Below are 21,707 nucleotides of genomic sequence, written 5' to 3'. Positions count from 1 at the left end.
AAAACCACCATGTAGTTCAACTGCTTTGAATTTCTTGTAGGCTTTTCATTCCTGGCTCTTAGAGCCTTCCTGGGAGAATAATACAACTCCCTTAACATTTAACTTAAAAAAAAAAAATCTGAAAATGACCTAAAGCCTTCATGCATAAACTTATAGGTTACACTAAGGTCTGTACTGTTTTGTTCTTTCAAAACAGTAAAATAAGATTTAAGCAGGTGGGAAAGAAACAAATTGAAACTTGAGAAATTCATCAGTTTCTCTAGATTTTATTCAAGTGAACAATCCACTTTATGCAACTGTGTTTTTGCTTTAGGATAACTTAAAGAACACAGCATATATGCAAACTTACGCTTTCTCACAAGTGTAGTTGTGCTGTGTTATAGAAAGGCAGGCTGGTCGAGGCCTGGTGAGTCCATTCTACCATGGACGGAGAGCCAGGGTTCCTTTCGCCTACAAACAACTACCAACACAAAAGCCAGGCTAGTATCCAGCTTTGTGGTGGTCCTCCGTGTTCAGGTATGTCAAGAAACAAGATTCTGGAAGGAATGGCACCAAAAACAGAGTTTCTAGCCCCACCAGAAGTTGTTTGGCTTGATGGAGAAATTACTGGATGAAATCCTATACCTGTTGTGATCATAATGGCCCCTGCTGGCCTTATTTTCTTGAAAAAGCCAATATTTTCTTTGTGTAACAAAGAGCAAGTGCCCAATAAGGAACTAATATGGGGCAGGGACAGAGCCCAGGATGCAGGGTACCCTAGTGACTGCAGTGTGTTCCATGTGATCTGATGGCGTGACTCTAACAAGCTTGTTGAGGCAGAACAAGCATGCATGAAAGACATTACGGAATTCCATCCCTCTGCTTTGAAAGGATGTGACCGCTTTTTCCCATTTAATCATGAAATTATTTTTAACAGGCAAGGAAGACAGACATTGTGCAAAGTAATCTCCTCCCATTTAAGGTTTTGTACTTGAAGACAGCATTTGCTCAAAGAGGCTCTCTAATTATGGAAATTTTAACCTCAGGCTGGGTAAGAGAACTTTTTCTGAAAACACAGGAATAAAGAAAAGTCTGGTATATTCCAGTTGAGCTGATGCTCTGTAAGAGACAGGAATTATCTGTATTTTAAAACCAAGAAAAGTGTATCAAATTAAACTCCATTCTATTTTTCCAATCCCCTAAATTAGCAAGTGAGTATAAATGTATTAGGTTTCCAATCACTTTCCTGCATTCTTGCACATTAGCAGAGGGTGGCAATGTTTGGGAAGCAAACATGGGAGGGAAATGTTAGGTCTTTAACAATAAATTGTATGCTTTGAAAGTTCTAAGCAAAAAATCCACTGGAGTGTTTCTATTGATGTGTGAGGCTTTGCAAAAGTTTGTTTTCACAGCAGCTACATTTGGGTCTAAATTGATCTGAAAGTTCACCTTTAATTACTGAATGGGCGAGTAACACTTCTATTATTATTTATTTATTTATTATGTAAGCATGAATATGTTAAAAGAAAAGGAGTACTTGTGGCACCTTAGAGCCTAACAAATTTATTTGAGCATAAGCTTTTGTGAGCTACAGCTCGCTTCATTGGATGCATGTGGTAGAAAATACCATGGGGAGATTTTATATACACAGAGAACATGAAACAATGGGTGTTGCCATATATACTGTAACACAGCTGCTACTCTGAAATATGAATGTTATTACTACTGCCCATCTCTCTAGCTATAACCTTCCTCCCCAGGTTTCTGTGACCTCATAGACTCACCAAACAGCTAATGTTCGCACAGTACTTTTAGATATTTAAGATTGTAGAAATACTGAGCATTATATTAATTCCTGTCATTAGGAAAACACTATCTACTCATATGCTTCCCACTGACTAGCAGACTTTCCAATAGTTGTCCCAGGTTTAGCAGAACTGTCCTGTTTTGACACCCCCCCAACCCTTTGTCCTGGTTAAAGTGGCTCCTGCCCTACAGGCCTTGGCTCTCTGCTCCAGGTATTGCACAGTGACCCTTGTCACACAGGCTCACAGTGATGGTCAGGTTTAGCCTGGCCTGCTGACTGTGTGCGTGCCCAAGCTAAATTTGAGTGAGTAGCATTGTGACCTGGTACAGGGGGTCAGGGGTCCAGGTCAAACCTGAGCAGTGCTGTGCACTTGGGCCAGGTCATAATACCCAGGGTGAGGAGCTGAGCCCTGCCAACCCCACAGGATAGGAGCCCAGGAGTTGCTGCTGAGGGGTGAGTGGGGGGCAAGCTCACTCTGTAACTTCCCTCTACCTCCACACCCCTCCCTGGGGATAGGACCCATCCCAGAGTAACCACTTGAAATGTTGGGCAGTGTGGACTAGGGTGTAGAGTTGCCACATCTTGGCTACAAAAACCCAGGACATCCAAACCATTTCATCCAGGATAGCTACCTTGGCCAAGGGGCCATCCTAGGAAAACCTGGGTGGGTCCTGTTTTCTAGAACCTTTCCCTCCATGGGAGGGAACCGAGTAACTGCCATTCTGCCTCTCGCTAACTGCCGTCCTCTCTCAGAAACCTCCCTTGCACTCCACGCACCCCTCCGAACACCGCCAGTCTGCTTCAAAGCCATGAACTCCTCAGCTCTCCCAGTGCCTGCCTGCTGCGGCCACCCTTTCCCAGCATCTGTCCCCAGGTCCCTGGGGAACTACCTGCCCCTCACCGCACGCCCACCCTCTTCCAGAACCTTGCCTGTGCCATTTTCCTGTGGTATTGCTTGCTAAGGGCCCTGCTCGGCCAGACCCCATGACTTAACAGCTGCTTCATTTGCAGGTCTGCCAAGTCCTCCACGTGGGCCTAGTCCAGAGCTCACCGAGTGCCATCTTCTGAGGGTAAAACTCTTCCCTAGATTTGCTGGGCATGGTCCCTAGGATTTGTTGAGGCCAATCACCTTGGGGTAAATCTCCCACACAGACATAGAGGCCTAGACTCTGGGGCTCATGGAGATCCATCACCTTGCTGAGGGGTGTGTGGGGGAGCCTGTGTGCACTATATCTGGGTGGGGAGGGGGCGTCTCCTGTGGAATAGCTGGATGTGGGGGGTAGGCTGAGTACCCTGAGGTGTCTCTGGATAGGATGATAGGTGAACCCTAGACTGGGGAGTCTCTTCAGCAGAGCTGCTGACTTTTCAGACTGCCTGAGGCTTCCTCCAGCCTTTAGGCCCTTCACATCCCTCCCCTTCAGCTCTGCTGCTGTTCCCTGCAGCTCTGTGCCTGGCGTGCCACTGCGAGTGAGGTGTTATGCACACAGCCTGGCCTGGGAGAGAGCAGAGAGGAGCTGCCCTGAGTCTGCCTTCCCCTTCACTCTGGGACCACAGAGCCATGGTGCAGGCTGCCAGCAGACTCAGGGCTCTGCTCAAGATGGCTCCGCAGCCTGGGGCTTGCAGATGGCTGGGGGTAGGCCCTGGGGAAGAAAGGATCAGAGCAAAAGAGGAGCCCTCACACTCTCTCGCCATAGTGCTGGAGGAAGAGGAGGTTCCTCCGGAGGACTGGGGTGAGAAGAAGGAGGGGATGGCTGAGGAGCTCACTCCCTGAGCCTACCCATGGCCGGGGGGAGGAGGAGCAGTGAGGGGGATGCATCCTTAAGGGGCCATGAAGCATGGAGAAGAAGTAGCCAAGGGCGATTTCTCCTTGTGAATCTTACCAGGGCCTGGGGTAGGAGCAGCGGAAGACCCAGCACCTAGTACAGGATTCTCTCTCTATGTTGAAATTCTGCAGGGAATTTTCAGTGAGTCCTAAAGTGTTGGTACGTGTTGAAAAATCCTGAGTGGCTAATAGCAAAGTGTAACCTACTGGTTCCAGGTGTTTTTTTAGTTCTCCGTTCTGGCTGGTGCTAAGAAAGATGATAAAAGCCTACTAGTGCAAGCGACTAAAGGCAGTGCTTCCTTAGTTCGAATAGCTGTGACTCACACTTTGAGTACTGAAGATCCGGGATTCAGTCTCCATCACTGACCAGTGTGGAGTGGGAGGAGTTATTACCATATCAGAGATTATCGGTTAGGACAGTTGAGCTACAAAACCAAGGGTTGCTGATTTAAGACTGCAGAAGGATAATTTAGATTGGCTTTGCTTTTAAAATGATTACCTCACTGTGAAGAAGCAGTGAAAAATACATCTATGGACCTACATTTCCAAACGTGACTTTTGCATGCCTAGCTGGTATGTGATGGTGTCTGGGGTATATCTGGAAACTGGGGCTTCTCGGGTCTATATGTGGAAGGTAGCTGTGTAGTGGTGAGTTGGGGTGTCAAGGACATACTTAGGGATAGTTGTTTCTGTTGCATATTTCTCTGGTATATGTAGGAGATATGAGGTGTGTGTGTTTGGGGCATATTTTAGGGCTGGGGAATATCTGGAGGTTCTGGAGTGTAGCTGGGACATGCATTTTTGTGCAGTAATACATCTGGTGAGCAAGGTTTTGTCGGTGCTGGGGCTAGATCTGTGAGGTCGGGGGTTGGGGAATGGTTGTGTGTACGTGGTGATATAGGGCGGGGCTGTGTATGCTTGTATAGGTTGTGTTACTTTGTATGGGTAGTTCCTCGCAGGGTGCGCATCTCTGGGTTGAGCGTTGTCTGCAACCGACCTGCAAAGTCTCAAGTGTTTAGTGGGAGACCAGGGAGTGAGCCTGAGGGCTGGCTCTCAGGTAAATTTGATTACTCCCTAAGTAGCTGCAAGGCTGGCCCAGTGTCAGGATGTACACTATGCTGATGCACCAACGTGGGCGGTTAACACTGTGCTTGTGGGTGGGTGCAGCCTTGGTCAAAGATCTCTTCCCCAAGGCTCCTCTCAACAGGAGAGTTTTGCTGCAGATCCTCCTCATGCCTGGGTTACAGAGATCTGTGCCCTAGGCTAGGAAGGGGCATCTCATTCCAGTCATTTCCCTTCTGACAGGGTGGTCTTTGCTTGGTAGTTGATCTAAGACATTTCCCTCCAGCACGATGTCATCTTCCTCCAGCACAAACGTCTCCTCTTCCTCATGCACTTCTGTAAGTGACAATGAAAGCAAAATAAACCTCTTACTTGGCACCAGCTCCTCCGACCTGCCCTCAGGGCCACAAGCTGAAGATTTCACCAAGGAATTGACCTGCCCTCTGTGCTTGGAATGGTTTAAGGAGCCAGTGATTTTGCCTTGTGGCCACAACTTCTGCAGACCCTGTATTGAGGAAATCTGGGGCAGGGCGGAGGTCTGCCTGTGCCCAGAGTGCCAAGCACAGTCCCTGGACAGGCAGTACATAGGGAACATAGTGCTGGAAAAACTAGTGGAAAAGATCAAGGGCTTTCACGTAGGGAAATGCCAGCAGAAGTGCAGCAAACATGGCGAGCCTCTCAAGCTCTTCTGGAAGATGGATGGGAAACTGGCCTGTTTTCTCTGCAGAGATGCCCAGAAGCCTGAAGATCAAAGCTCCCAATTCCTACTCCTCCCAGACGCTGTGCAGCTCTATGTGGTAAGGCTCAGTCAAAGGAAGGTGTGAAACATTCTCTGCTACTTTAGCACATTTTACAGAGAGACCTTTCCACTGAAGAGAATGTGGAACATTCAATACGTTACAGTGTTGCCAACTCCCACAATGTTATTGAAAATCTTGCCATATTAGATATTATTCTTAAAGTCCTGGCTTCTGGAATTCTATGATCGTGTGAGACTCTCAGCTTTCATTTCAAAGTAATAACAGGATCCTAGCCTTCATGGTTGTGAAGAAACACTTGAAAACATGACCCAAGTGAACCCCAAAGGCTCCAAAAACCAGGATGTGAATAAAAAGAACCCCACACTTATTATTTTTTTAAAAAATAATTATTTTTAAGCCACTCTCTTGATTTTAGGGATCTGAGTCATGATTTTTGCTTACTAAGCACTGTCCATGCTGCAATTAAAACATGAATATTCATGCAATATGTCACTAGCCAGAGGATTTTATCTTCATCACCAGGGCTTGAAGTGCTGACAACTCTGGAGGTGGGGTGAAGGTTTAAGCCTCCTAGGTTATAGGGCAGCTAGAAATTCTGAGGGACAAAAGTGAGACCCAAGGGCTGCATTTACATTTCATAGCTGGAATTCACTGCCAGTGGTAGCAAAAGCGGAAGCCGTGGAGGATGCAGGTATTTTTACCATCATATCATCCAGCTGTACTAGGTGATAAAATTGCTTGAGCCCTGTGCATACTCTAATTTCCAGCAGTCGCACTGTCCCAGTGCTGAAGGATGACTATGAAATGTGTCAGTTATGAAGTGGAGTTAACATTCCACTGTGATGAACACTACTGCTCTTGGGGTAAATTCTGCCTCCTCTTTCCATGGCGGTGGCCCAGAACCAGCATGGTTGTCTGTGTAGGGGACAGAACAGGATTTGGAGAGCCCATGCAGGATAGGAATATCCTTGCATACTACAAGACCTAGTTTCAAGTGGGGCTGCCCCTGGACCCCACTGTAGCAAGAATTTGGGAGCAGGGTGATCTACTTATCAAAAGCTAATAACTGGGTGCTGCTCAGGCTTTTAAATTGATTAGCTGATATCCTCAAAGGTTCTGAACCCACATTGTATACTGAAGGAAATGTGACTCAGTATCAGTTTTATTAATGGGCTTCTCATGAAGTTCCTGAGAAAACATCTAAGCTACTATTGGTACTTTTAAACTAAACTAAAAATCAAAATCAAATCCACACGTTAGTCTCAATATTGGATTGGAATTAAATAGTCAAATGAATGCTAAAAATAATCAATCCTTATCAATTCTAGAGAAGATTCTAAGAAGGTGGTTCTCTGTTTTGTTTTCAATCCCAACTAAAGAATTGCACCTAAATCAATCAAATCCAGGATTTAAAGCTCATCAAGAGCTTAATATGGAAGCCAATTACAGAGCTGCCTTCTTAGAATTCCTTTTTTATGTGATGGCTAACAAGGTCCTCTTCTTTTATAATACAGACTTTAACACAATGCTTTTGTACACATCCCAATGAGTAATTTTATGATCCAATATTTAGAGCTGTTTAAACCTGGGGAACTTTTATTTCTGGTGCCTTCATTGTGTGAACTTTCTGAGGGTGCTCAGACACACATGCATGGTCATAACCACACTTTCCCACACCAAAATTAAAAAATATTAAGCAGCTGGGATGTCTTCCAGCTAATAAAAGTACAAAAAGGAAAAATAAGATAACAGGGTTTCATGAACTCTCAATTCTTGCAGTCTGGACTCTTGTAGAGTAAGAGCTGGACCTGCAGGCAAAGAGATGGTGATGTTTTGCTGATGCAACGCTACACGTTAAAGGGCCTTATTTGGGTGTTGATTAAAGGCTGTTTGTTGATGTCATGGTTTCATGTCCCCAAGATGGCCAGTCTTGCCTCAAGTGGCTTGTTGACCCAAAAGACAAAGCTTCTTGACCTTATCCTTGATCTTATAGTTTGAAAATTTTGCTTGCTCAGTCTTGCAAGGCCTCCCTCCAAGCTCTTTGGACAAATCAAGTCTGGGCCAACTTTGGAGCCATGCAACTTACTCCAACGAGCTTCTAATTGGGTAATTTCTTCGCAAGTGTCCACCTGGAAAAGTCCCACTTAGATTAGTCATTGAAAAAAAATGCAGTGTTTTGCATACCACAGAGATTGACATCTGTGACCCCTCAAAATTAGCAAAACTCTGTATGCGTGAGACCACTTTGGGGAAGCTGGCCTGGTTGTAACCAGGTGGAAAGGCCTTGAGATGACATTGTGTCACCAGTTTACAGGAAAGTTCAAAATCAAAATCATATAAAAATAACTGATTGAAAAAAGAACCCTAGCAACAACCAATCACTCAACATTCACCCAGCAGCAAAGTTAAAGATAAGTTCTCAAACCTATGTCCAGTTTCATCACCTGCAGTTCCTTTAGAACTGATGAATGTACAGTAATTTTTTCTATTTTAGCACTGGGCTATAAGGCAAGCAGCTTATCTTTTGGCATCTTCATCTTGGTAGAGGGAAGTTACTTTAAAGCCTGTCAAGACAAAAGCCATTTAAAACATATAAACTGAATTTGTATAGCGTCTGTATTCTCAAGGTATTCCTTTCACACCTTCATGTGGTGGGAGCACAGGTGCTGCTGATGCTAGTCTAGCCCTAAGGCTGGAGTGTCAAACAGTGACTGGCTCCACTGAATGACCTGGGGATTTCAGTAAGTCCCCAGCACAGAGCAGGCTGCTCAGGCTGTATACTGGTGGTAGGATTTGGGCCTTTGGCAGTTCACCGTTATCCAGTGTAACTGCAGACTCAAGAAAACAATACTGCAACTGATTACACGAGGCCCATTCAAAGGGGATCTTCCCAACCATGAGGGCTAAAACCTTCATTTAAAAACTCCTAAAAACTAAGATTCTGCAGATCCTAATGGGTAAGATCTAGTCACGAGGGCAAGTTTTTTATTCACCATTCATCACACCCCGATTTAGCTTTCACTAATCTTTCTCACCACATGTTTTGATTTGTCCAGATGTTTACACTGGAAGAGATATTTGCTCCTTCTCAAATTTGTCCAGCAGGGAGGTCACGAAAGCTCAGTGTGTGATGTCATGATAATTTCCATGACAACAGACTGTGACACCACAAACCCACAGTAATGACTGTTGCAGAATTCATTGTCAGGAGGAGATAGTGCGAGAGGGATGAAAAGCTCCTCTATAGATATATTTGCATTCAAAGCAAAGGGATCTGAGACAGATATTGGCTGAGGGACTGGATTTGTGTTTAATTATTCAAGCTTGCCCAGCCAAAAGTCTCTCTTTAAATTCTGCTTAGGACTCTAGTTAACTATTGTGCAGTGATGAAGACGCTAAGGGAAGTTGCTGGTATCTCCCCAGTGTATTGAGCTCTCCTTAAAGGTGGGCTGTAGGAATCTCCTCTGCTTCCTACCTTTTGTATGGCCTCAGAAGTGGAGGGCTTGTGCTCTCTGGGATGGGGGAGAGGTGGAGCCCTAGGTGGGTCTCACTGATCTCAGGAGGCAGAGTGCCTGCTGGCCTGTTCCTGGAGCAGTTCAGGGAGACATTCACAGTGGTATGGAGTAGATAGCATGCATGATGCCCTTAAAGGGGGAAGGGGAATGCTGCACTGATCCACAAGGACAGTAACCTGGGTTTGGCGGACAGTAACCTGGGTTTGGAGGGCTGCAGCAGCCATCAAAGAAACAACGTTTTAAAAGAGAAGTACCAAATATGATCAGCAATAGGCTATATATTCATGGGCTAGTGTCTGCCATTCTCTTTTCCCCCCACAAGGGTTCCACTGCCCAGCAGCAGTCCTACCTGCAGGGAGGCTGTGGACTGAGGTCGCCTAACCCAGTGGCTCTCAACCTTTCCAGACTACTGCACCCCTTTCAGGAGTCTGATTTGTCTTGCATACCCCCAACTTACACCTGACTTAAAAATTACTTGCTTACAAAATCAGACATAAAAATACAAAAGTGTCACAGCACACTGCTACTGAAAAATGGCTTACTTTTTCATTTTTATCATATAATTACAAAATAAAACAATTGGAGTATAAATATTGTACTTACATTTCAGAGTTCAGTACATAAAGCAGTATAAACAAGTCATTGTCTGTATGAAATTTTAGTTTGTACTGACTTTGCTAGTGCTTTTTATTTAGCCTGCTTTAAAATTAGGCAAATATTTAGATGAGTTGATGTACCCCCTGGAAGACCTTTGCATACCCCCAGGGGTACATGTACCCCTGGTTGAGAACCACTGACCTATTTCCTGTTGTCTTTCCATAGATTACAGAGAATAATCTAAGTGCCTCTGGTACCCCTAATCTCAACTGATCTCCAACATAACAAGTGGAAAACTGCAAGAGAAAAATTAGGTCTCATTAGGTCCATCTCCCAGACATCCATTTAGCTTCAGCTAGTATAAATAACTACATACGTTACAACATAATGCCTGTGTTTGTCATACCAACAGGAAAAGCTGATCTCCACCAGAACTCAGTTGGAGGCCACTGTGCAGGAATTAAAGACTCTGAAGAATGCCCAGCAAGAGAAGATCTCTTGTCACAAAGTGAGTAGCATTCATTCAAAAAGACCTGATTTTAATGCACTTCAGGTGGCATTCTTGATGAGAACAGCACTTAGGGGTTTCTTATTAGAACAAAGAGTCTAGCGTGAGTAGTCCGTTTACTACTAAGAACAAAATGATGTGTGGTAAATATGCGGATGTATATATTAAGCATCTTAATGCACATTGAAATGTGCCTGCATTAAAAAAATCCTTTGCTGCATGGGCATTCAAAAAAGCACTTGGAGAGAACTTCATTGGCTTTGCCCACTAAGTCCCTCAACAGCCCATCTTCCAGAATCCAATATGCATGTTCAGCTGTTTTGGGCATCATAGAAATGTAAGGCTGGAAGGGACCTCAAGAGGTCATTTCATCCATCCATTGCACAGAAATCCCAAAGGTCTGGATAAGTCTGATTAACATCTGAATGTTGGGGCCTTACTTGAACCAAACCTCTGCATGTTTGAGGTTTCCCCATCACTGCTGAAGGCCTCACACCTGACAATGCACCCAAGACATCTTCTATTACCTACAAAAACTGCACACTGTCTTAATTTCTTAGCAATGGAGCTAAATGGGAGTAGAGTTTGGATCATTAGCTTCCTGAATGTGCGGAGTAAAGAAACTGCTCCATCAGATGTAACCAGGAGACAGTTATAAATATCTACCATTCTTCCCAGATCTGCTTATTTCTAGAGCTCTGCAAAGTGTACGCTATCGGTTCTAGAGCTGGGTGGGAAATGTTTTTCCTGTCCCACAAATATTTTCAAGACTTCAGAAATTGTTCCCATTCCAGAGCAGGATGAAACCAAGACTTCTCACAGTGTAATATTGGGGGTCAGGGCATTGCCTAAGATGTGGGAGACCTAGCTTCTTGTCCCTGCTGTAAATCAGGCAGAGCAGGGGATTGAACCCAAATCTTTCATATCCTAGCAAGTGTCCTAATCACCAGGCTGTTGGCTAGCCTGCAGTACAGATTCTCTATCTCTCTCGCTTTGCCCAGAAATTCCCTCCTGGGCCTCAGAAACCTTCCCAACAAAATTTTCACCAAAACTGGCCCTTTTCCATGGAAAGTTTCAGTTTTGATGAACATGCATTTTCTGGCAAAAAATCATTTCATCAAAAAATTCCTGACCAGCTCTAATGGGTTCAAAAAGGTTTGTGGAATATTTCTTTGGTTATGATTCGCAGTTCAAACTAACTCAAAGTGAACTCAGTCAGATTCACTGCGTTTCACCAGGTCTCACTGGAAAAACACAGTTGCTCCTGAAACAACCTTACATTTATTGCAATATTAATGAGTTTCAAGGCAGCAGCACAATCAGGAAGCACCTGTTGAAGATGGGCCAGACTTTCATAACATGAGGTTTGCTCAGCACTGCCTGTTTTGCATCCTCTTTTGCTTCTTGAGGATAATGCTTTGACCACTAGTAACATTTGTGTTTTGCATTAACAGGGTAAATAATGTATGCGCTGTCCCAACGGGGTATCTCTAGGGGAAAAATCTTTGACAATAGTGCACTGGGCATGCATACACTTAAAGTGGAATGGACACGAGCTGGTAGCAATTAGTTATCTGAGTAAATGTTTTTATCTGAAGCTGCTGAGTACAAGATATTTCCCAATAACAAACTGTGTGTGTTTTCCAGGAGAACAAATTTCATCTTCAGCACCACATCTCCTTAGAGTTTCTGAAGCTCCACCAGTTCCTGCATGGAAGGGAGAAAAGATTAATGAATGAGCTGCAAGAGGAGGGGAAAATCTTCCTCCAAGAAATGGAGGTGAATCTAAACAAGCTCCAGGAAAAGTGGCAGCGAGCCAAGGAGACAGTGTTACGCATTGAGTCCCGGCTCTACCAGCACAGTTCTATCGACTTCCTTACAGTGAGAAATCTGGACTTAAACACTAACACAGCGTGAAGTGTAGACTGACAGAGTAATAATTTGGGGACCATGAAGTTCCTTCTGCAGAGCACATGGGAGGGAGAACTGGAGAAGGGTGATCCAAGTCACCATCATTGGGTTTTAACTCTTGATAGTTCTTATCCCAGCTGATTCCTAATGAGATGCTTTAAAATATTTATTTAGAAACATTTGTCAAAGCTAATGCCTGGATTTTATTATGGAGGGAATGTGCATGAAAATAGGCTAATTGTTTTTGTTAAGAGTTCTGCTCTCCTGCTTACTCCTCACCTGAAAGCCTGATCCTCTGAGATAATCCTGATACCAAGACCTGCACTGGGACAGCCAATGGATTGTGATTTTGGCTGGGGAATAAGTAATAGGAGCAGATGAAACCTCAGGAAGGAAGGATTCTGATTGACTTGTCCTGTGTAATAAAAGCTGAGAAATTCAAAGGAGCTAAAGTGTGCCCAACTCCTATGGACTTTCCTTGGGATTTGGGTGCCAAACTCCCTTCGGCCCCTTTGACAATCCCAGCCAAAGAGCACAAGAAAGGAAATAGAAAAAGTAGAATATATTCATGGAACTGTTTCTAAGCAGGACATTTCCCATAATTCCCTCTAAGGGATTGGTTGCATCTCCAATATCAAAACCAGAACAAGCTGTGAAATACCAAATATCCTGAGAAGCATGTTTGCTGAAATCACCCCTCAGACCCTGGCCAGGAGGGAGAAATGGAACATGCTCTGGAGGAAGGATAGAGACAGTTTCAGAGGAAGAGGCTGTGGCAGGTCAGGGTCATCTTCTCCTTTGAGAGTTCAAAAAAACTGTCAATTTCCTTTCCACCACAACATATAGCTGGCTGCTGGGGTTCTAAATACTATTAACATGTGCCATACAGAATGACACAGTTAATAAATAGCTCTTCTTACCTTTCTTTTTTTTTCCTTTGACAGGGCATAAAAACCTTCATGGAACAGTAAGTACATGTTTATAGGATTCTTCAGTCTCTGTTAGAGCTGGGCAAATAGTTCATAACAAATCATTTAGTTGACAAATTTTGCTTCTTTCTGTTTGCAAAACCATTTATGAACAAATTGTGAAATTCTCAAATTTAGCTGTTCATAATTATTCACAAATTTCTTCAGCAAATGATTGCTGGTCTGCAGATTGTTTGCAAACAGCACGATGTGAATAGTCAGAACATGGAATTTGTGTGGGGTTGGTGCCATACATAAGTCACGTGGTATTATTCTCATTCCCAGATTGGATGATTTATGCTATTGATCAACAATCCAGGAAGTTTTTGGAAAGCGTAGGGGACAATTTCCTGGTGCAAGTGCTAGAGGAGCCAACTAGGCGGGGAGCTTTTCTTGACCTGCTGCTCACAAACCAGGAAGAATTAGTAGGGGAAGCAAAAGTGGATGGGAATCTGGGAGGCAGTGACCATGAGTTGGTTGAGTTCAGGATCCTGACGCAGGGAAGAAAGGTAAGCAGCAGGATACGGACCCTGGACTTCAGGAAAGCAGACTTCAACTCCCTCAGGGAACGGATGGGTAGGATCCCCTGGGGGACTAACATGAAGGGGAAAGGAGTCCAGGAGAGCTGGCTGTATTTCAAGGAATCCCTGTTGAGGTTACAGGGACAAACCATCCCGATGTGTCGAAAAAATAGTAAATATGGCAGGCAACCAGCTGGGCTTAACCGTGAAATCTTAGCGGATCTTAAACATAAAAAAGAAGCTTACAAGAAGTGGAAGGTTGGACATATGACCAGGGAAGAGTATAAAAATATTGCTCAGGCATGTAGGAATGAAATCAGGAGGGCCAAATCGCACCTGGAGTTGCAGCTAGCGAGAGATGTTAAGAGTAACAAGAAGTGTTTCTTCAGGTATGTTGGCAACAAGAAGAAAGCCAAGGAAAGTGTGGGCCCCTTAATGAATGAGGGAGGCAACCTAGTGACAGAGGATGTGGAAAAAGCTAATGTACTCAATGCTTTTTTTGCCTCTGTCTTCACTAACAAGGTCAGCTCCCAGACTGCTGCGCTGGGCATCACAACATGGGGAATAGATGGCTAGCCCTCTGTGGAGAAAGAGGTGGTTAGGGACTATTTAGAAAAGCTGGACGTGCACAAGTCCATGGGGCTGGACGAGTTGCATCCGAGAGTGCTAAAGGAATTGGTGGCTGTGATTGCAGAGCCATTGGCCATTATCTTTGAAAACTCATGGCGAACGGGGGAAGTCCCGGATGACTGGAAAAAGGCTAATGTAGTGCCAATCTTTAAAAAAAGGAAAGAAGGAGGATCCTGGGAACTACAGGCCAGTCAGCCTCACCTCAGTCCCTGGAAAAATCATGGAGCAAGTCCTCAAAGAATCAATCTTGAAGCACTTACATGAGAGGAAAGTGATCAGGAACAGTCAGCATGGATTCACCAAGGGAAGGTCATGCCTGACTAATCTAATCGCCTTCTATGATGAGATTACTGGTTCTGTGAATGAAGGGAAAGCAGTAGATGTATTGTTTCTTGACTTTAGCAAAGCTTTTGACACGGTCTCCCGCAATATTCTTGTCAGCAAGTTAAAGAAGTATGGGCTGGATGAATGCACTATAAGGTGGGTAGAAAGTTGGCTAGATTGTCAGGCTCAACGGGTAGTGATCAATGGCTGCATGTCTAGTTGGCAGCCGGTGTCAAGTGGAGTGCCCCAGGGGTCGGTCCTGGGGCCGGTTTTGTTCAATATCTTCATAAATGATCTGGAGGATGGTGTGGATTGCACTCTCAGCAAATTTGCAGATGATACTAAACTGGGAGGAGTGGTAGATATGCTGGAGGGCAGGGATAGGATACAGAGGGACCTAGACAAATTGGAGGATTGGGCCAAAAGAAATCTGATGAGGTTCAATAAGGATAAGTGCAGGGTCCTGCACTTAGGATGGAAGAACCCAATGCACAGCTACAGACTAGGGACCGAATGGCTAGGCAGCAGTTCTGCGGAAAAGAACCGAGGGGTGACAGTGGACGAGAAGCTGGATATGAGTCAGCAGTGTGCCCTTGTTGCCAAGAAGGCCAATGGCATTTTGGGATGTATAAGTAGGGGCATAGTGAGCAGATCGAGGGACGTGATCGTCCCCCTCTATTCGACATTGGTGAGGCCTCATCTGGAGTACTGTGTCCAGTTTTGGGCCCCACACTACAAGAAGGATGTGGATAAATTGGAAAGAGTCCAGCGAAGGGCAACAAAAATGATTAGGGGTCTGGAACACATGACTTATGAGGAGAGGCTGAGGGAACTGGGATTGTTTAGTCTGCAGAAGAGAAGAATGAGGGGGGATTTGATAGCTGCTTTCAACTACCTGAGAGGTGGTTCCAGAGAGGATGGTTCTAGACTATTCTCATTGGTAGAAGAGGACAGGACAAGGAGTAATGGTCTCAAGTTGCAGTGGGGGAGGTTTAGGTTGGATATTAGGAAAAACTTTTTTTCTTGGTGAAACACTGGAATGCGTTACCTAGGGAGGTGATAGAATCTCCTTCCTTAGAAGTTTTTAAGGTCAGGCTTGACAAAGCCCTGGCTGGGATGATTTAATTGGGGATTGGTCCTGCTTTTGAGCAGGGGGTTGGACTAGATGACCTCCTGAGGTCCCTTCCAACCCTGATATTCTATGATTCTGTGATTCTATGAAAAGAGTGTAAATTCTGAATTACACGATTGGGTGTGAAATTCCACTTTCTATTGCTATTGATTAGTTTCACCACCTGAAATTCAGTTTTGGTGAATATTCAGGTTTCAGATTTGCTTATCCTAAGTATTTGTGCCTGTCACGATATCTGATATGGGTCACAGCTGAGAGAGTCAGTCTCAGGTTAGACTGTCAAAGAACGGGGTAGACACTCCCTCACTGGCAGTATATAATTAGATTTAACCAAATCAGCAACAAGTGTGTGTTTCTGGATCTATACTGGATCTATATTAGCTGGATCTACTGGATCTATACTGGATCTATACTAGCTTACTATGGAGCCACAGACAGTCCCCTTAGACACTCCAACCTATACCACCACCCAGATGAACTGGATGTCTGTGATTAAAGGTTATTAAAACCCAAAATCACCATCTTTAGGTTCTTACAGCCACCTTAAAGAGACTGTCACTTACCCCCAGGTCAATGGATGCTCAAGAGCTCACTGCAAAGACAATGTTGTCAGTCAATTTCTTGGTAAACTAACTAAAGTTTTATTAGCTAAGAAAAAGAAATGAGTTATTTAGAAGCTAAAGCAGGTAAAATGTGTTACAGGTGAATTAGAGTTTGTGAGTCCAAAATGATAACAGGGATGTTCAATCTGCTAGTTTTCTATACGTCTCTCTGGGTGCCCAAATAGTTTTTGGGGATCTCCATCCTTTTGTTCAAAATTTCCTCTGTTAGAATTCACCAGTCCAGAGATAGGACCCTGGCCACCTCTTTCCTACCCTTTCTTCTCCCTTTTTATATCTTGACCCTTTTTGCTGGAAAAATCTTTGCTGTGTCAAGGGGTCAGGCAGTTCAATTGTGTCTGTGCTTTGCCATCAGTCCTTCATATGAATTGCAAATTTTTGCTTGCACCTTCTGTGCAGGTGCCCATTTGAGGTGTCTTCAGGAATGACATGCAGAGGCTTTTGTTTACAGTTGCTGAAGAGCTAACCTGTGGGCATTTCTCAGACTCACAATATGTTTGAGTTGCAAACATACAGCAAAATTTCATAACTCCACACACAATGTCGATACACAGAGTACAACAAGATAATAATACTCAGCAGATTATAACTTTTTCCAATGATACCTCACAAGGCATACTTTGTACAAGATTTATCACAATTTTGTAATCATATGATCATATTAGATTGGACACAGTGGTTTAATTAGTCCCAGTGCCAGTACAGCTTGTTTGCTAGAATGTTCACAGAAAGGGGAATCAAAAGGACTTGAATCCAGTCCAAGAAACTTTCTTTAACATTTTACCAAAGATGCTGCATTGTTTTTTGCAGCATTAGTGCATCTGTAGCATCTGTATTTACCAGACACTGTAAACACAATCTAACAGGCAGCGTGCTTTGTGTCCTACACAGCTTGGAGCAAAAAGCAAGCACCTTATCTCTGGGTGCACTTGTCTGTCGTGAACTAAGCCTGGGACAGTTCAAGGGTCCAATTCAGTACACTGCATGGAAGGAAATGAAATCCATCCTCAGACCAGGTAATGAGCTATTGCTTCATTATTCGCTACAGCCATTTGACCCATTCCTGCTTTTTTTCAGTCCGGCTTTTATTTTTCCTTTTGTGTTGCTGTTCCATCCTGATTTTCAAAATGATAAATGAGCTATTACATGCAGTTTCCCCCATAGTTTCTAGTCTGTTTCAATCTGTAGTTCACATGCAATAACAACATGCTGATATGCCTGGAGTCCCAGCACTAAAGGGAAAGATTTACATCTAAACAAAAAAATCATTTAAATTTAATTTTTGAAAATTATTAAAATATTTCTAGTACTGTTAGATTTTGTAAAACTCAGAGGCATGCTGGGAAGATAAATTCATTCACGTATGTGATCAAATACTATGATGAGAGCACCACAGAAATGCCCAGGAGAGAATTAATAGTTTTGGGATTTGGATGGTGTGCAATAAATAAGGCTTGGGGCCACAGCCTGAATGAGGAGAATGAAAAACAAAAATGAAATAATTGTTCATTCACTCTGAAGTCCTGTGGAAGAAATAGCACATGATCATGTAATTAAAGACAGTATCATGATGCATACGCACAAGGGAGCCAATTAAGGTTGAACAGAAACCTTAATTCTGATATTTCCTAACATTTGAGTGGTTGGTTTTACAACCTTAATATTTTTTTAACATTTTTTGAAGGGCGGGGGGATATGTAATATCTTCTGTACAAAAAAAGCACCATGAAGCAATGTTAAGGTTGCAAAGTCATAGTAAATTCAGGAAATTGCAAAACTTAACTCCACCCTCCTTTGTCTATGCTTTATGATTTTATTACAAGGCTGTATCCTGTGTTTCAAGTAATGCAATATAATATCATGCAAGTTTGTTATGAAATTATAATTGTACATTTCTGACATCCTGTTGTCAGCACATGCAAGACACAATCACGCTATTTCTCAGATGATACAATATACCCACACACACTTTTCTACACTTTAGTTACATATGTGTAGCATATTGTAATATTTGTTAATGTATCTATGCTACTAGAAGTAACTCTATTTTAGAGCTTTAACAGATGATCTGGCATATGTTTTCTGAGAGGCTCTGTAGATGGGACATGGCTCTTCCTGGATTCTAGTCCCAGCTGTGCTATAAATTTCTTTTATAACCTTGGGCCACCTCCCAGGTACTCACTTAACCCATTTGTAAAATAGGAGAGGTGGAGGAATGTGGTGATGGATGTTTGGGAACCCTTGTTAGATATGGCTTGAGAAATGTAGTGCTAATCAGTGGAAGGTGTAGGATTAAAATGGCTGGCTTCCTTTCTCTCTAGGCTAAGAGGTATTTTGTGGGAGAGCAACGTTGTAATCTGATTAAAGAGTGAAAGCACTTAAAAGGACTATCTGATGAGTTTCAGAGTAGCAGCCGTGTTAGTCTGTATCCGCAAAAAGAACAGGAGGACTTGTGGCACCTTAGCGACTAACCAATTTATTTGAGCATAAGCTTCCGTGAGCTACAGCTCACTTCATCGGATGCATCCAAAGCTCACGAAAGCTCATGCTCAAATAAATTGGTTAGTCTCTAAGGTGCCACAAGTACTCCTTTTCCTTTTGCGGATACAGACTAACACGGCTGCTACTCTGAAATCTCCCCCAAATAGATTTTCCCCATAGTTTTTCCTTTGGTTTGGCTGCACCTACCTTGCTGGGTCGTTTTGGAACGATTTGGTGACGAACCCAGCTATGTGTAAAGCTCTTCTTCCTCCGTCTGCTCTGATTCTCTGGCTTGCTGATGAGAGGCCCCCAGGAAAGAGGAGAATTTCTCAGTTCTGGGACATTTTGGCAGCATTCCCAGGGCCCTGGTTACTCTGTAGAAAGTACCATGTTAAAATGCTTTCTCTGCTAACCATGTTTTCTTTTTCTACCAAGGTCTTTCCTTGGTGATTCTGGACCCGAAGACAGCGCATCCAAACCTCATTCTCTCTGAAGATCTGCGCTGCGTGAGACATGATGACACAAAGCAGATGCTCCCAGATACCCCAGAGAGGTTTGATTCCAGTGTAGCTGTCCTGGGGTCTGAAGGATTCACTTCAGGAAAACATTATTGGGAAGTGGAGGTGGAGAACAAGACCAAATGGACTTTGGGGGTGGTCAAAGAGTCCATCAACCGGAAAGGGAACAACACATTATCACCCAGGGATGGATACTGGCTTATAAGGCTCAGGAACAGGAATAAGTTTAAAGCTTTGGATATACCTGCGAGAGGTCTGACCCTGAGCACTAGCCTGTCTAGGATTGGGGTGTATCTGGACTATGAGGGAGGACAGGTGTCCTTTTATGATGCTAATAAGATGTCCCATATCTACACTTTCATGGACACTTTCACAGAAAAGCTTTACCCATACTTCTGTCCCTGCTTGAATGACTCCAGTGAGAACAGTGAACCCCTGAAAATCTTCTTCAACATGTAGGAGCAGATTTGTTGACGCCTCCCCCTGTGAATCAGGTTTCTCTAGATCTGAAACAAGGCTCATAGATTTAGTAACCTATGTTACTAAAAATGTGTTGAATATAGCAGGGTGTGTCCCTTTCAACACACCCAGTATCACAAATGCTGTTTGTAGCACTTGCCTCTGATGGTTTCTTAGGGTTTTCCAGGTTTAGGGGCAGTAGTCTGGCGAGTGGGGAGGGTTTCTGGTAGTGGCTTGGTGGGAGGTTGGGACTTCTGCCATGAGTGAGTCCTGATTCAGTCTCACTATATTTTGTTGATGGAAAACATTCCTGAGGCCTGGCAAATACTCCCCACTTGACCAGTTTCACTGGCTGGGACAGGATCCATTGGGCTGGGATCCTGAAAGTGTGGAAGGTGAGTTGATCTAGTCTAGGCAGGACTGGGTAGGAAACCAGAAGGGAGCCAGATCCAAGAGAGCAATACAGCCAGCTGCAGGGAAGGGTGGTATTTGGGCTGGGCTGTCTCCAGGGGGTTGCCTGAGTGCAATGGAGTTGGAGTATTGGGGGGAAGGAGCTGAGGATGAGTATACCTTTCTTCACTTGTTCTAAGGGTTAAGGAGATCCTCTTAGGCAAGGAAAGCGTCAACATTTCCCCTCTAAATAAAACAAGCTGAAATGGCCAAGGCTGGGAGAGAATGTGCATTGGGACTCCTTGAGTGTAAAAGTTGCTCTTTTAAACCAAATTTTATTCCATTCAGTCTCCTCTTGTCCACTACAAACCAGTATAGAACTCTGCATAGCAACCTATACAGATAGATTTGTTTTAAAATAATACAATTAGAAGGCGGCAGGAGCAGAACCTAATGCAAAGACCAGCAGTGAATTTCTGACAGCTGCACAGGCTATTGCTAAACACAAAAAGTAGCAAATGGAGACCAAGAACCGTACTGAAGTTTGAACAGCTAAGAGGTCACCGAAGTCCACTGGCATGAGCCAGTTTTTTAAAGGAATTTAAAAGGACATCTTTTTTCCAACGGAAACAATCTTAAGGGACAAGTGAGGAGCACAGAGGAAGTCAAACCATGGCATGATTAAAATACAGAGCAATGAGAAGTGGTTTGAGCATTGGCCTGCTAAACCCAGGGTTGTGAGTTCAATCCTTGAGGGAGCCATTTAGGGATCTGGGGCAAAAATTGGGGATTGGTCCTGCTTTGAGCAGGGGGTTGGACTGGATGATCTCCTGAGGTCCCTTCCAACCCTGATATTCTATGATTCTATGTTATAGAAAAAAAAACAAGTTCACTTGAGGCCTGATCCTGTTCTCATTAAAGTCCATATCAAAACTCCCATAGAGCTCAGAGGGTGCAGATCATGGCCTAGGCAACTCAGAATTGTAGAGCCCTCTAAAGAAGTGTGGAAATATTGGAGAATATGTGAAAAGTGAAAATGTCCAGATTCCAGAGATCTATGAAGGAGCAGAAGTCCTTGATCTAACTAGAGCCACCTGTCAACACATTACAATCTTGTAGTCATTAACATTCAAGAAGCCCCTACATATAGAGCAGTGCTTTAGGGTAGCAGTTTTATTAAATCTTAAGGACAAAGAAATAATCCTCACCCCTAAAATTGCAAGAGGAAGTTAAAGTGGACCCCTAAATTTCTGCCATGAATACTTGGTTTGATACAAGGACACACCTTTAGGAATGGAAAATACTCAGGGCCTGATTGTTCTCTGATTTACACCAGTGTGAGAGAAGAATCCAGCCCTTAGTATTAGAGCTGGACACTACTTGTATTATATTGTTTTTCAGATTTAAAGTTGAAAACTACTGACAGGTTTTTTTTCCTGGTTAATTGTTGTTGCTCATTGAAGTCATAACATCGATGGGGATGCTGGTTTCACAGACACATTCTTACACACTACATCCTAATAGACTCTAGAATTTATATTCATTTTTCTGTTAATGTTAAAAACATTTAGCACTTATTGCAATCATCTGAAAGCTGTGCACTAGTATTCTGAACTGAGTCTGGCCTGGCTGGACTTGTGAGTTTCCGCTAGGGGGGCATTCCTAAATAAACTTATAATTTATATTTTTCCGGTTGAGTTTG

General features: G+C 43.6%; 1 protein-coding gene across 1 annotated transcript; it reads left to right on the top strand.

Annotated features, from left to right (window-relative positions):
• Positions 1–4,960: 4,960 nt before the first annotated feature.
• TRIM69 (tripartite motif containing 69) lies at positions 4,961–21,486 on the top strand (the record flags this gene model as incomplete). Its single annotated transcript, XM_084640378.1, has 6 exons — positions 4,961–5,467; positions 9,956–10,051; positions 11,699–11,932; positions 12,907–12,929; positions 17,049–17,173; positions 19,074–21,486. The coding sequence occupies 6 exons, from the start codon at positions 4,961–4,963 to the stop codon at positions 19,613–19,615; spliced, it is 1,527 nt and encodes a 508-aa protein (XP_084496504.1). The 3' UTR covers positions 19,616–21,486.
• Between the last annotated feature and the right edge of the window lie 221 nt (positions 21,487–21,707).

This window comes from Lepidochelys olivacea, assembly GCF_965140295.1.
Source record: "Lepidochelys olivacea isolate rLepOli2 genome assembly, chromosome: 10".
In the NCBI taxonomy this organism is placed as follows: domain Eukaryota; kingdom Metazoa; phylum Chordata; order Testudines; family Cheloniidae; genus Lepidochelys; species Lepidochelys olivacea.
This window is presented reverse-complemented; position numbering and strand designations above follow the sequence as displayed.